This window comes from Cyprinodon variegatus, unplaced genomic scaffold (assembly GCF_000732505.1).
Source record: "Cyprinodon variegatus isolate N-32 unplaced genomic scaffold, C_variegatus-1.0 Scaffold151, whole genome shotgun sequence".
Lineage (NCBI taxonomy): Eukaryota > Metazoa > Chordata > Actinopteri > Cyprinodontiformes > Cyprinodontidae > Cyprinodon > Cyprinodon variegatus.
The window spans coordinates 546,752-562,384 of record NW_015150604.1 but is presented as its reverse complement, the minus strand read 5'-3'; the positions used below and the strand labels follow the sequence as shown (position 1 = coordinate 562,384).

The 15,633-nt window shown below is 36.4% G+C and overlaps 1 protein-coding gene across 7 annotated transcripts in view; it reads right to left on the bottom strand.

Annotated features, from left to right (window-relative positions):
• Positions 1-8,820: 8,820 nt before the first annotated feature.
• Positions 8,821-15,633, bottom strand: part of LOC107086401 (sodium/potassium/calcium exchanger 2-like) — an 84,147-nt gene continuing 77,334 nt past the window's right edge. For 6 of the 7 annotated variants that reach the window (XM_015377319.1, XM_015377320.1, XM_015377317.1 and 3 more), the window contains 2 exons: positions 14,941-15,107; positions 8,821-12,215 (listed from right to left, as the gene is read on the bottom strand). In XM_015377319.1, the coding sequence (XP_015232805.1) occupies positions 11,966-12,215; positions 14,941-15,107 (417 nt within the window). In that variant the 3' untranslated portion in view covers positions 8,821-11,965. The remainder of the gene's footprint in view (positions 12,216-14,940; positions 15,108-15,633) is intronic. The other variant, XM_015377318.1, reaches the window with a different exon arrangement.

Sequence of the window (15,633 nt, the reverse complement as noted above, 5' to 3'; positions counted from 1 at the left end):
TAATTTTCAGTTTAGTATATTTTGGTCTCTCTTGGTGTTGTCCTTAACTATTGAATTATGTGGTTTCCAAAGTGCTGCTTAAATCCGAAAAATGTGTATGGTTGTTAAGTTGCTTACACTCATAAAGCTGTGTGCTGTGTTGAGACATCTCTCATGCTGAATCACAGAGCCACATGTTTTGAAGTTACAAACCAGACGAACAGAGACCTCGGCGTGAGTCAAAGCCGTCTCAGGAGGTCCACAGAGACCTCAGAGTAAAGAGTAAAGTGAGAAAAACAGGCTAAACTGAGCAGTTTCGGGTGGTGATTGGCCTCCATCGGATATATTTTAAGATGACTCTCTCACTCTTTAGCCAGAGTCTCTCGTAATTCTTTTTTTTTTTTTGGTGCAAGATCAAATGATTGTGCATGATTAAGCCCGCAGCCTCCTCTGAAAGTCATTTTGCTGAGTCAAACACAACATCTCCCTGCAGCAGCAAGCAGAATAAAATCCCCTCAAGTTTAGTCTGAATGACCAAGCCGCCCCCCGGTGCCCCCTGAACTCATCACCAGCAGCACGTGGAGTTCATTTAGTGCTGGTAAATGATCCAGAGCAGTGAGTACGTAGTCCTGAATGGGCTAACAGGGAAGGGGGAAATCCCCTCAGACTCCGGTACTGACTCATGGATTTAAGTGGAATTCTGGTTTTACAGGGAAGTTGACTTTAGGTAATACATAAATAGAACATTTACTTGGAGATAAGGAGCGGAAAAAATAACAAGAAATGTTTGGACCTTATGCTCAGTGGATTTTGTTTTAATTATAAATGCAGCTTCAAAATTAGTTTACAATTCAGTTCAGTTTTAGTCATTTAGGGGGAGAACATTTGTTTTTTGCAAAACATCTGAGTCTGCAAAGGTTCTACTTTTCAGGCAGGCTAATGTAATATCCCTAAACTAGCCACAGGGTATTCACAGCAGTTGTCTCTCAGGATGTATAGGATGTGATGCAATGCTTTCCAAGATTCACCTTATATGTTGACAAATCACCTGCAGGCAAAAACCTCAGTTATAAAAAAAAAACCTCAGACTCTTCTTTGCTTCCTTCTATACTGTCTAAAGTAAACATGTGTATTAAGTCATTTCTCATCATGCTCAAAACTGTTTTTTTTTTTTTTTTTATTCTTTAAAACATTGTATTAGTTTAATAAAACTTCCACAACCCGCCATTGACACTCCTGTTTTGCCCACCTGTTATCCTGGACGCAGGACATCCTGCATGGTTTTAAATATACTCTTATCCTTACACTTCTGAATGAAAGGATTAAGGAAATTAAAACAAAACTGGGACCTACAGATGCCTGCTTTTGACCCAAACATATCAATCCTGTGTGTATGTGGAGTAAGGAGTTTAAAGAGAGAGACATATAGGTCACAGGAATAGAACTGTGAAATACTGACACTGTTTACTGGGTTTTAAGTGGGAATATAGTATTATTTTCCCCCATCCAACAACAAACACATGGTATATAGTATTACGGACATACTCACTGGGGTCTAACTAATTAATTTATTAGGGGAGTGGCGGCCTAGTGGTTAGGGTATTGTGCTTGGAATCCAAAGTAAATCCTTGCTGAGAATTTGTAAATAGGCCCATGCTGACTCTGGGGGAGCTGCAGAGGTAACAGCAAAGGTGGGAGAGACGCTGTCAGTTTTACACTCTATAGAGTATAGCCCTTAGGGAATAATGGCACCAGATACTATAAGTTAAAAGAAGTCCTTTTTACAGTGTGCCACAGGCCCTTTAGTACAGTAAATATGTAAAAACAGGTGCAAATGAAAGACATGTTTAAATCAAAATGGCATGTAAGAGTGAATCAGTTAAAGATTAAATAAAAAAAACAATTGAGATCTAGTGGCAAAGCTTAACCCTTTACAGGGCACTCAGTGAAATAGTTTTAAAATCAAAATTTCAAGTCAATAGTGTTATTGGAATCCAGGACAAGACATTATTATCTTTGTAACAACAAAAATATGGATATTTTGATGGTGAAAATTAATGTCAATGTAATAACAAGAAACGCCAACTTGCCCAAATATATTAAGAAAAATGACAAAAGTACTTCTATAAGAAATTCAGGAAAAACACTCTGAGAGTGAAAGAAACACATTTTTTTGGTACAAAATAACCTTAGAGGCATTAATCCTGATACTGGCACTTACATTTTTTTAGTTTATAAACCTAAATTTAATTGTTAACTAGGTTTATAAATCCATCTGTAAGGGGAATGCAAGTGATCAAAAATGCGAACATTGATATTTTTAGAAGTTTTCATTTTTAAGATGCTTAAGATTGAACATTTTTCCCAAGAACACGGCTTGTATAAACAGTGCAAAGGACTTTCAACTGTAATATAAATGGCAGGGGGTTATGAAACATATGAACTTAGAGCGACTGAAAGCACACCACACCTTTCACAGTTTTAGAGTTCAAAAGTATTTCTTTAAAAGCGAGTCATTGTTATCTTTATTCCCCTACTACATGCTGCTTTGCGTTTATTTGTCACATTTACAAGCAGTGGAAGTATTTTCACAAGGTACTGTAGGGTATCCTTTCACCAGTGTAAGAAGCTAAAGATAACAGAAATAATATAAACATTCTTTTTATATGAAAGGTATTCATTATTTTCAAAATGCCATGTTATACTTTCCTTGTATTTTTTCCAGATAATTTTTTTATTCACTCCACCATTCTTTTGAATTAAATTATATTGTACTCTAAATATAGTTTTAACAGTGTGGCTGTAATTACTGCTCAACCCAGCTCTATTACTGAAAAACAGCCTGGGGCATTTACAAAGCGGCAAAGACAACCCCAGCAGAAACACAGAGCAACTCGGAGGGCAAAACAAAAGGCACAAAAGTACTTGTAGTTCTCCAGAGGGGATTTTTCCTTTGTCCTCAGAAGAAATCAGTGGGTGTTACTCAGGTAATAGCTGTCGGTACATTTATTGCATCTTAATGACTTCTTTGGAAAATTCACCTGAAAGTGTCAACAATAAACTCTGCAGTGTGTGAAAATTCATCCCATTGTATTATTAAAATCTACCTTAGATATATTTAACAACAAAAATCCCTGGTTATAGACTATATATAAACATGTATCAGTAGCAGCACCATTGTTAGAACAGTTAATGTAGTTTTAAAACCACTTTTTTAAAAAGGCATTACCTGAACACATTGATGCTTAATTTTAAGATTTTAATATAATTTTCTAGTTGTTCTATTTTAAACCAGGAATATATCAATCACTTTCTGCTTACCTTCTATCCTATATGCTTCTTCTACTGTTTAATTAACTATCTTATTTAGTGTCTTTTAGTGCAAAGAGAGACTAAATATGAGCAAAAGTAACTAAACACATTTAAGTTCAACAGTGTCCATTACAACACCTTCAAGATAGTGGTTGTTTTAAATCACACTCACCAGGATGTATGATCTTTCAATCCGTGATTAAGTACATCCAAAAAAAGGAGAATGTTTAAACAAAATACTAAAAAAAACGGAGGAGCAACTACTTCTATCCAAGAAAACACCCAGAATGCAGATCAGAGGTAGTTTGCTTGTGTGAATATCTCTAATGAGCGGTCTCAGAGTATTTGGCATTGGTACTCAAGCAGCACAAATAGCTTCCAGTGAACACACAAGGAACATTTGTCTATGGGATTAGTGGAAAGGAAGATTATTTGGAATAGCCTGGGGAGAATCAATCGTTAATCTACAAACAATGTGCTTTGATATGAAGCTGTCAGGAAATAAACTGTTGAAAATGCTGAACTGAGTCCAAATATTCACTTTATTTAGTCTGACATTTCACCCACATATCTGAAACCATGTATAGGGAATATATAAATACTTAATGTACTCAGTGCCTTAATGGGATACAATTAATAAACTCCTAGTTCTCACTATGAGAAACTTTATATCTTTCCTATTTAACTTGCTACCTGCTTCATTAGACTCGGCGGGGAAAGATTAGGTTGATACCAAAGCCCTTAAACAGAGTTTAACACCACCATCCTCTGTACTATTGAAATGAAATTTCTCACAACACAAAAAAAGTATGTCAGTTGAATTTTGCCATGATATTTAAAAAGTGACTCACTGTTTCTTGGTTATTTCAAGTGATAATTCGTTTGTTAGGAAAAAGTACTGAGGTTTAGTTGGAAAACCATGAGACATTATTCTAGGGAAAGTTACAAACAGGATAAGGAAACCCTGGAAAATGCCGTAGGACAGGCAACCGTTCCAATACAAAGGTGGGCGGACAGTGAGGAAATATGGCAAGCAATCAGGGTAAATATTTCATACTCTTGATGTCAGCAATAAGTTCCTCACTGGTTCCTGTCCTGCAGTTCTCACAGATGTGTTCACCCAGACTCAATATTATGCTGCAAAGAATATATGGAAGAAGTGGAGAAAGAAAACAGACTTACTAAGACTGAAACCCTTCTGTCCAACTAGTAAAGGCTCAAAAGGCCTTCATAAAGTCACAGATAGTTGCCTTTTTGATGCACTAGACCAAAATAATCAATAACTGTGTTGTACTGAGCAAATGATTGATATTTCACATTATTTATCCTGGTGTAGATTCAGCATTTGTAAAAATATATGCTAGTTTGGTTCTGATCCACAGTTTGAAAGGCAATTAATTGCATTTTAGGAGGTATATATAATTAACTGACACTTAAATGTCAGAGTAAGGGTTAAATGACCTCAATTAGTTACTTAGACAACATGTTGTGAGTGTTACTAGCTAATTTTCTAACTTTAAGCTGAATTAGTTAGACAGCAAGAGGGTCAAAGCTTCAACTAGTCAATTAGGGTACATTATAAAAAGTTTCAGATCACTAGTGTACATTTTAAGAGTCAATAATAAACTTTATCCCTCTAACTAAAATTTTGGTAAATTTCACTATTTTGGTTTGTAATGATTGGCTTAGTTAAGACTGCCATGAATTTAAAATGTCTGAATATTTAGGATTATGGCTTGCCACAGTTTGCAGCAAGACAGCTGTTACGTCAAATGTATTCGGAGAAAAGTATTGGCACTTTTGAACACTAGATGGCGCCAAACTCTATGTTTTAAATTATCGCATGCCTAAGGCCCGAAAGAGGGAAATTGGATACGTTTGAATAAAGACAGCTTATATTCTTCACAGCTGCAGAGAGTATTGAATAAAATATTGTTAAATACTACAAATTTAGTTAACTACTCAGTCAGCCTTTTATAGATTTTTATTTTTTATTTTTTTGCTTTTAAGTGTGAACAATGAAGAAATAAATGAGGCCTGAAGATTTTTTTAGATAAAACAATTTTCATAAGACTAGGAAGTGGTTAGAGGGTTCATGTAAACCTCTTTAAAAACGGATGCAGGTGTGGATTATCAGGGTATTGTTTGTATTACACTGGAAGCATTGTGGGTTGTAGTTCGGCCATGACTTTTTTAGTCTGCCATGTTGCTGTGAAGAAAGTTTGCCCAAAATTACTTATTAAACATAGTTTTACTGAATTAGATTCAATTGGACTGAGGTCTAGATTTGGACTGAGTCATTTTAAGGCCTTAATTTATTTCTTTTTCATCCAATTCACTACAGATTTCCAGTTTTGACCTGTATGATTGTTTTGCTGATGACAGCTGATAGGTGCCCTCACATTCCCCCCTAAATTACTTTCATTTACAGCTGAGTTCATACCTTGGACATGTTATAAACATGGAATAAAGTATTTGTGCTCATATGTCCTTTCTGGTGGAGTGTGCTGTATGGCTGAAAATCCTCATTTTTGAGGTCTTATATTTAAAGGAAATTATTCTTGAAGTCTTGTCTCTTTCAAATGCAACATTGCAAAACAAAATTGTGAAAATCCTCTTTTAAGATCTAACAGTCTTCCTCCTGGCAACGGTCTTCATTGTTCTGCAGATTATACTGTAATAAACTTTAAACGCCTGGTTTCCTTACAGAACCCAGTGGAACCCTAAAGGGAGTTGTTTTTAATGGGAGATATTCTGATTTAGTTGAATATAGTGATGTTAATGAGAGGTCATAAGAAATTGACATTTGTCCTCAACATTGATCAATTCTGTGGAAACATTTTATCACGAAAGAATGATTGTACTGTATTTTCCAGACTAAGGAGTGCACCTCACTATAAGCTGCACTCACTGTTTAACAAAAACAAAAAACTGGAAACATACATACGTATGCCACTGATATCTACTGAACTGTCCCCCCAGGACAGTGCAGTTCAGGACTACACATCACCCCTATAGTATGGACGGAGAAAGAGACTTAGCTTGTTGGCTCGCAGCAGTAAGAGCTTCTACTGAAAGATTTTAGCTCTTTATTTCTGCTGTGCGGAAGTTGCACACAGTCTCTTCTTAGATTCCATAGCTTTAATGCAACAAATAAATGTTGAAATGTGTCAATTCGGGACATTTGTTTTCCATCATGGCTGCTTGTGCTAAATGAAAAATTAGCCCATTCTTCTTTGACTTCCAACTTTGGCTAACAGAATAACAATGCACATGATGTATAAAAAATAAACCTAACAGGCTGACAGACAGTGTCCTGCTGCAGAGCGCAGGGGGGATCACGTTCAGCTGATGCACAACATACTCATGAATTCAGGAACATTTTAGCGTGTCTTCTAGAAAACTTTATGTGTTCTTTTTGTATGTTTCATCTGTCTCCTTGAACCCCTGTCGGCCTCGGCAGATGGCTGTTCACACTGAGCCTGGTCCTGCTAGAGGTTTCTTTTTTCATGGAGTGGAGAGTGATTAGCTGTGTTTACCTACATTGTCTGCCCAAAGCCTCACTATTTTACTTTTTCAGTTTTCTGTCCTTCTGAAGTTCTGTCATTGGTAAAGTATTCATTTTTTAATGTTTTATTGATTGCTGATTAGTTTCCAGTCTGTGTTGTAGCTGGATATGCGAATAGTTGGAACTAAACTATGTTCAGGATTTTTACTTTCTGGACCTGGATTACCCAACTCTGAAAATGTGTATAGTCCCATGCATTACCATCTTCATACTTTGGATCTTATGCTAACATATGGCACTGGTTGTAAAGAAATAAGTATTTCGTCACAATCCTGTCCTGTCTTACCACTTTTTTAGTAACATTAGAACTTAATTTAACAGAGTTCTCCTTTCATTTTAGCAGATCATTATAAGATAATGCAGTAACACATTTTATATAATCTGTTCCATTTAATATAGCCTCTGTATCAAAGAAGAATATGGCAGAAACCATTTTAATTATTCAATTATGATTTGAAGCACAGTTTCAGGAAACTAGAGAGAAAATGGGATTCTACACTCCTACAGGAATCCCACTTAATCTGGAAAAGCAGTCTACTGCCGCATAAAAGGACCCTTTGTAAAGAGAGAGCAGCATATTTCTCTTCGTTAATACAGGAGAATAAGAATTATCCTAGATTTTTTTTTTATACAGTTGCCAAATTTAAACAAAGCACAAGCTCTGCTGAACCATCTATTCACACTGGTCTTAGCAGTAATGACTTTTTGGGAATCCGTCCCAAGTGAGATTGACTCTTTTAAAAACAATAATTGGCATCCCTCTAAACATGTTTTTTTTTTCTCTGGAAGATGAGTTAGCCATAGAATCAGCACTGGGTTTGATCCTTTTTGATCCCATTGAGCATTCCAGGCAAAATTGTTTTCTTCATCTAAGCCTTCCACTTGTATTTTAGATCCAGTTCTTTAAGTATTATTATGTAAGGAGGTATTCCCTCTGATTTGCCGCCTCCATTTTAGACGTGATAATCTATCCCTGTTACAGGAATTTCTACATAAGGCTTTTAAGGTGCCTGTAACTAAACATTTACTTAAGAAATGGTTCTGGAATCAAAAGACTTGAGCAGTTGTAAATCTATATGTAATCTTCCTTCCTCTTTTAAAATTATTGAGAAAATTGTTTCTAATTAAGTGTGTGACCACTTACACCAAAGGGACCTTTTCGGGAACTTTCAGTCGTGTTTTGGATCATCATAGCACCAAAACAGCACTGTTGAAAGTCACTGATGATATTCTTATGGCCTTAGATAATGGACTTGCATTCAACTGCTGTATGCTCTCTGATTTTTCTCATCAACTTGGGTTGTTGCTGTTTTGCTGTGAAACCATCCTGAAGGGAAATATCTGGGCTCCTGTCATTGACACCTTCAAGTATAGATGATAGATTTGGGTCAGTTTTTTTATTGCTTAGTCATGTTTCTCTCCTAGACATAGATATGTCAAGATATGGTGACCTAATTCAATTTCAAAACTGTGGGCAAAGTTCAAAGATAGGAATAATATCAGAAAACCAAACATTTAGAGGAATTCCACCAGCTCTGCCAGAGAGAAAAATTGAATATCTAGCAGGATTAAGCAGGAAGTTTGATGGTGGCTACAAGATCTTTGCACATTTGATTAACAGTTAACAAAACATAAGTTGAAGTTCGGATCTGTAGCTTTGATTCTGTGTATAAAATATAAACAACCTGAGAGCTGGAGAATCATTATCAGCAATCAATTCCCTATTTGACTCCAATAGTAGTTTTTTAAAATTCTTTTTAAAGATGCTAAAGTTATGTGTTGCTTTATTGTTCCACCTTGGAAAAATTTTTATATTCACAAAGCGATATAAATTTTGTGACCACAAAAGAAACAGAAGAAGACACAAATACAAAGCCTGTTAGGAAACCATGCATACACTTAACATGCTCTTAAACAATAAAGTCACAAACAAAGTACGGAACCAAACGTACATTTGCATATTTGAATTAGCATCTTTATTTGTTATCATTATATTATACTTTGTGTTTTTTACATAAAGAGACATATTCCTTGTACACATATAGATTATATGGATAATTTGCTTTTGTTTACAGAATATGTACATGTTAAATAAATCTTAGATTAACACCAAGAAAATAAAACATTTTACAAGTGCAAGAATGCTCGTTAGTAGCTAACTTTCACGGTCGATTACCCTTGTGAACCACAAAAGATGCTCATGTGCTAAACTCCTCTGATAGTTCATTTTTCTCTTTATTCTCTAAAAAAATAATGTGAAAATCATCTTGACATACTTTGGAAATCCTTACCTGTTGTTACATTCAAATGTCTCATTAGAACAGGTCATAGTGAGATATTTGGGGCAATATCCACATTCATTTTTCATTTTATTTGAAAACAGAGACTTAATTTCAGAGTTAAAGTGAGCACAATCGCAGATTAATATGGCCGTTTGATTCATTCCCCTGACCATTTTCATTTTTTCCTGCCAAGAATACCCTATTCTACTCTGCATAAAGTCTCAGAAAGAGCACAGAAAAATATGATGATTCCTGAAAGAGTGAGGAAAAAAACAACTAAATCTGAAGTGAGCTTGGTGTAAATAATGTGTGTGGGCAACAAGGGAATGGTTCCATGAAAAATGTGCTCATGAGTCACTTCTGAGGCCATAAATCTACTCTTCCGAGTTGATTCTTAAGAGAATGGGAATGGTAACACAAAGCCTTTTATGAAGGTTTTTGTTATGACTTTTTTTTTTTTGCGCACGTGCAGAGAAAAAAAAAAATAGTGTCAGTATAAATAAAAGGAATAAGTGGCGAAAATGTGGAATTTAAAGCCCTCCTTTACTTAACAGAACCATAAAAGAAATCTTTAAAGTTTTTTTGTGCTAATCAGGTGTTTGAAAATGCATGTTTTCACTCAGTGGTGCTATTAAAGGGTTCCCTGCAACATACCTAGTATCTTTCAGAACATCAACTTAAAAGTAGTGAGTTAAATGCAGATGTGCAACTTCCTTTTTGCAAAAAAAAGAAATAAAAAGTTTGTATTTACAAAAAAAGAAGCCTTTTCTTTCTTGATGTTTCTCCACAATGCATAAAATTTACCACACAACCGGTCTTAAGCTCCGCTGGGGTAACCAGCCTGAGTTCCTTACATGCATGTTTCTTCACACGTTCAGAGAATCTATATATACTATTATTTTACAGTTAACCCCTACGGCGTGGCTGTACAAAGGCTGTGCTGAGGTAAAAAGGGGGTGTTTTATGCCAGCTCTAAATGGGAAGGAGGAGAACTAGTCATCCACTTTATCTCCTGTGGGGAAGGGAGACAAAAATGGACAGACGAATGGAGGGGATTAAGGTCCATGCATGTTCTAATAATCAGACATTCTCATCGGAAAACCAGCATTAAAGAACAAAAAAAAGAGGAGTTATTTGATTCTAGTTTGAACATACAAAATATAAAAAGTATTTATAAAGTTCGGCCAAAGATACAAACACAAAAAAAAATACATGGTGCACCTACTTGACTGACTTAAGCTAAAAGTAGGAGAAAATGTCAACGTTTTTTTTCTTTTATCTGTAATTTTTTCAGTATAAAAATAAACTAAAACCAACTTAAAAATTCTGCTCATTCAAATTACATATCTCACACCTTAAACTGAAAATTAAATCAAATAACTACTTAGTTATTTATTTTCAATTATGGAGTCTGATGAGAAAATCCCTAATCAGCTAAACATGCAGGGAGCGTTTATTCTCTCAAAGACAACATGTGGTATATTGCTATAAAGTCTGTGATTTTTCCACATTCTACGTAGCTTTAAGAGATGTGTTGTGTGCGTATATATGGAACACGTCTCTATAAGTGATTAACTTTCTGTGAGGTGACTCCGACTGCAAATTTGAACACATGCACACAAAAGCACCTTTGATTAGAGAGGAAATGGTTTGATAGACACCTTGATGGTTATCGGCAATACACAGAGATTGAGCCTTGATTTTTTTTCAAGAAGTATTTGAAAAAAAAGCAAAAAAAGTTTTTTATACAACTGTTTAAATGTTGGTTATTTTCTAGCTTTGAAGTTTTTTTTTTCATGCAGCCTATACCTTGTTAATTGTACTTTAAACAGCTTGACTAGGAGATGTGAGGCTAGATTTATGATGAACAAAGCACTACACATTTACTAATCTATACCAACCATGATGCTTAAACATGGTAAGGATGTTTCCAGTGTGGTACTTCTAACATGGATTTAGTTATGTATCCTTATTGAGTCTATGTACTCATGCATTTCTTCCAAACAGAGTGATATATTGGAGGCTAGTGGCTAAACCTTAGGCTTTTAGTTTTTGCCCTTTTCTTTTTTTTTTTTTCAATGGTACATGTGAAGCATGGAAGATTCTGTACAATCAGAGCAAGGAAAATAAAAGAAGCACACAGTTAAAATGGCTTCACACTGAATAATACTGTTATTGTTAATCTACTGCTACTTTTATTGAGCCAAAATAAAAACAAAAAAAATGCTCCATGGAAATGTGTTGACAGCAATTGGCAGGACAGGATGAGGCTGAAACGTGTCATAAAGACTGAGCACAGATGGATTCGCAGGAGAAAAAAAAGGAGGAAAAGTTTGTTTGGAGAAATCTCAAACACGAGTCTCGTCTCAATACCATCGGGTTTGGAGCGAAACACTCATCCGAAGAGTCTGCCATGTCCTTGTATACAAATACATCTGCATCTGACATTCATTTCAGTCTGCTGAGCGAGCTTGTCCGTTCAAATCTGTTTGCAGTGGGCACTCAAGTCATGGCATTTTCGCTGTTCAAAGCATTGCTATTTAATCCAGTCTAGCAACGTCTTTACTCCTCTTCCTCCAGTGAAACTAATTGCATGCATAATACCGTTTATTTGGCTTGCAACCCCCATTAAAAAGAACATCCAAAAAAGTGTTTTGGGTCAAAAATATTCACAGATGTTTCTCCCCGTTTTCTCTTATTCTCATGTATGGTTCTTGTGGTGGAAAGGGTCATGAGGGTTAGGTGAGATCGACAGCAGACTATGTGGATGGTTGTTGGATGGTAGCGAGTTTGCTGAGGAGAGGACAGCTCCTCAGCAGGTCTCTCAGATCGTCACAGGGCAGTTGATCACCTTGTTCTCCAGCATGACGCTGACTACCAGGAAGACTAAGTACAGCATAAACATGATGACACCCAAAAGCTTGCTCATGCGCCACTTGCACGCAGCGATGGAGATTATAACGAAGAGGAGCATTAGGAAGAGGAGCACGATGGCGCAGAAGAGGCCGTTGGAGCTGACCTTCACTGTTGAGAAGCCACGGAACATGGACCACATTAGCCAGGGAAATGGCAATCTGCAAAGATACAAACACCAGTGTTGGGAAAGTTCTCTTTCTACGTGAACTAGTTCAAAGTTTAGTTCACACATTTTAAAATGAACTAGTTCAGTTCATAGTTCATAATTCAAAATTTTGAACTAAGTTTACAGTTCCAAAAAATGAACTAGTTCATACTTCTTTTTTTTTTTCATATATTGCTCAATTACACCATAGCCTACTGTAGAACCACAGACAGCAATTTTTTTATCAGTTGTAACACAAAAACTGTGCGTCAGATTTCATCTTCATATCCAGTTTTGAATCCTTATCCAACCAGGGTTTACATTAGCATTGAGGGGACAGCATTTCCCCATTGTTGCTTTAACGCTTTGTTGCTGTCCATTCACTTCACGATAGTAGCAGCTGCAGCTTTCACCCCTACAGTATATTCTCAAAAACATCAGGAAAAATGTGCTGCTTGAATGGTCTTTTTTATGAGGAATTATTAAAAGAAAAACAGGAAAGTAGTCTTTAAGGAGCAAATGTTTTTTTAATTTTAATATTTTTTTTCCATTTGAAATTCTATTTCAGTACATATGCCGTTTCAGATTTGCTTTGGATGTTACTGAAGTGCGGATTTTTTTACTGAAAGCCGGCGGGCAAAGTTTGCAGAGAAATGTAAGATTGTTGCCATCATCCTCACCGACCACCTGGTCATAAAACTGTTTTAAGTGATCATACTGCTGCTTTGTCACATCCACGGTCGCCTCCATGCTGCTGTGGCTTCCACGCTGCATTTTGTTTTGATGACGCACGCGGCTGTAGGCTACGACACCGGTAGCTGGTGTTGCCAGATTGGGTGTTTTTCCCGCTACATATTAAGGCCTGTTTACGGTGTGATTTAGCCAGGGTTTCACCTGGAGGGCTCTATAGAAATCTGGCAACCTATTGAACTGAGTTGAACTGAGAGAGCGTGCCATTCACAGACACCAGAATGAACGAGTTCACAATAACGTTCATCAGGCAGTAATACAGTACGTTCAGTTCACGTTCGCCCAAAATATGAACGAGTTCATGAACTTTCGTTCAATGAACGCGTTCAGGCACAACACTGACAAACACGTTATAAATGTCAAGTCAAATGCCAATACAACTGGATGGAGTAACTAATCCGTGGTGTCTTAAAGCAGAACTCATACTTCTTAAACCTAGCTACATTTTGACTTTTCGCAATCACATGCATTACTGCGTTTAAGACCTTGCATCTGTGACCTTGAAGAAGCAGAACAATTACTCATTGTTTAAAACATCTTTTTCAAATGAAAATCTGAAGGGTTAAGAGTACATTCATATTAAGGCTCCATTCGAGTGAAAACCAAGCAAATCTGTCAGGCTTCTCCTAGACAAATTCTTATTGCAATAGATGTGTGTGAAAAAACAAAAACAAATAAAAATCCAGCGCAACAAACTTAAAGATCATCAGAGCAAAGAATATGCTCTGGTCAGATGAGACAAACGTACTTTTTGGTCTTTTTTCTAGCTAAAATTAAAGACACATTGCCTTGAACACCCACTCCCTTAAATTGGTGATGGCAGCATTATGCTGTGGGAGTGTTTTGCTTCTATAGACAGTACAGGCAGAGAGATACGTAAATGGCAAAATCTCACAAAAGTATATGTGTGACAGAGGTTCATATTTCAGCAGGAGTAGACTGTATATATAAAGGAATATCCAGAAGTGAAAGGTTTTAGGTCAAGGCATATGTTCTGTGTGCCTGGATAGTCCAGTGAAAGCCCAACCCTCAGCTCAACTGAGAAACAGTGGCAAAACTATAAAAGCTGATGTTCGATGATGTTCTCCATTCAACCAGTCCGCCAAAATAATGAGCTAATCTGACAGTTTCTAGATATATAGAATGGATAAAACTGCAACCATGGTAGGAAAAGATGCGTATACAGAGCAGATTAGAGGTTCTAATTTCAAATATTCCCTAAGATCACATCTATTTTTCTAAGGGTTTAATAATAAATACTCATCATTCTTCTGACCTTTACTTTTTTCTAATTTTATTTTTTTAACACATCTTTTGTTAGAATATCAAACATACGTTAATCTGTAGTATTAAAATAAAAAAAATAAAAAACTCTTTCCTAACTAGAAATTGTAACTTTTGTTCTCTAATATATTGCTATTGTGCAACAACATTTACATTATTTCAGATGATTTATATGAATATTTGCAACAGATCATAATCTGATCTCCGTGGACAAAAATATTAGTATTGACCTTATTAAACATCTTGTTTGCCCCTGGTGAGTAAAACACCTTATATAATATTACCTTTTAAAGTCAAACAAAGAGCTATCTGGGATTTTTTCTTCCTCCCATAGTATGGCAAGTATAAACCTTGTGTATTCATCTAAATTTATTTACTCTTTATGTAACCACACCACAACAACAAATGCCCCAACTTATTTTACAGCAAAGGCTACAATTTTTGTAAAAGCTCTGCCATAAAAATAAATATATTTATCCAATTTCATATATTTAGCATCACCAGAAATTCAAATACATGCGCAGGCTGTAGCATGACCTGACATGTGACATCATTCAACTTTTTATCTCTTCTCGGAACAACTTTAGGAGCTTAAATTGTTTTCAATCCAAAGGCACTTAAAGTAAAAAAAAAAGAATAAAGTCTTAGAGGGGACAAACAACAAACATTGAGCTAAGGCTTAAAAAAGCTCTGATGTTACGTACCCGACAGTAATGTCAAAGATGTTGGAGCCCACAGAGCTGGACACTGCCATATCACCCAGCCCCTTACGTGCAACAATAACACTGGTGATGAGGTCAGGGATAGAAGTTCCAGCTGCTAATATGGTCAGACCCATAATCTCCTCTGTAATCCCGATGGTGTCACCAACCTGCAAAAAAAAATAAAAGAAGCTTTAGGGTAAATAAAACCTCATCTTTTGTTTCAGCTTTTTCAAATGTCCCTGTGGCACTTTGGAGCTGATGGGAGTGACAAAACTCTAACAGTCCGTTATGTTTTGAAGGATGCAGCTGTAATAGTGCTTTGATCAGACTGGACAAAATTTTGATTTCAGAAATGGGGGGACGCGACTATTTTTAAATATAACTAACTTCAGTGCATTTGAGCATCCAATCACAGACCAGATTCAATGGCGCGCCAGATGTTTGTAAAGTGAGTTTCTCAGGAGTGACAGCGGTGACAGCCATTCACACAAGAAAGGACAGAGGGTCCAATCAGGAGCTTGTGGGCGGTCTGAACTCAGAGTGAACCCCTAGTAAGAGGACAGCAAAAAGTTGTCCCCTTAGTAGTTTAAGGTTTACTTTAAAGTTTGTGGTACCTGGTGAGCCCACCACACCATCAGATAGGAGAACCCTGCAATCCAGCAGATGGCCCCCAAGAATGTAACAGGGAAGAAC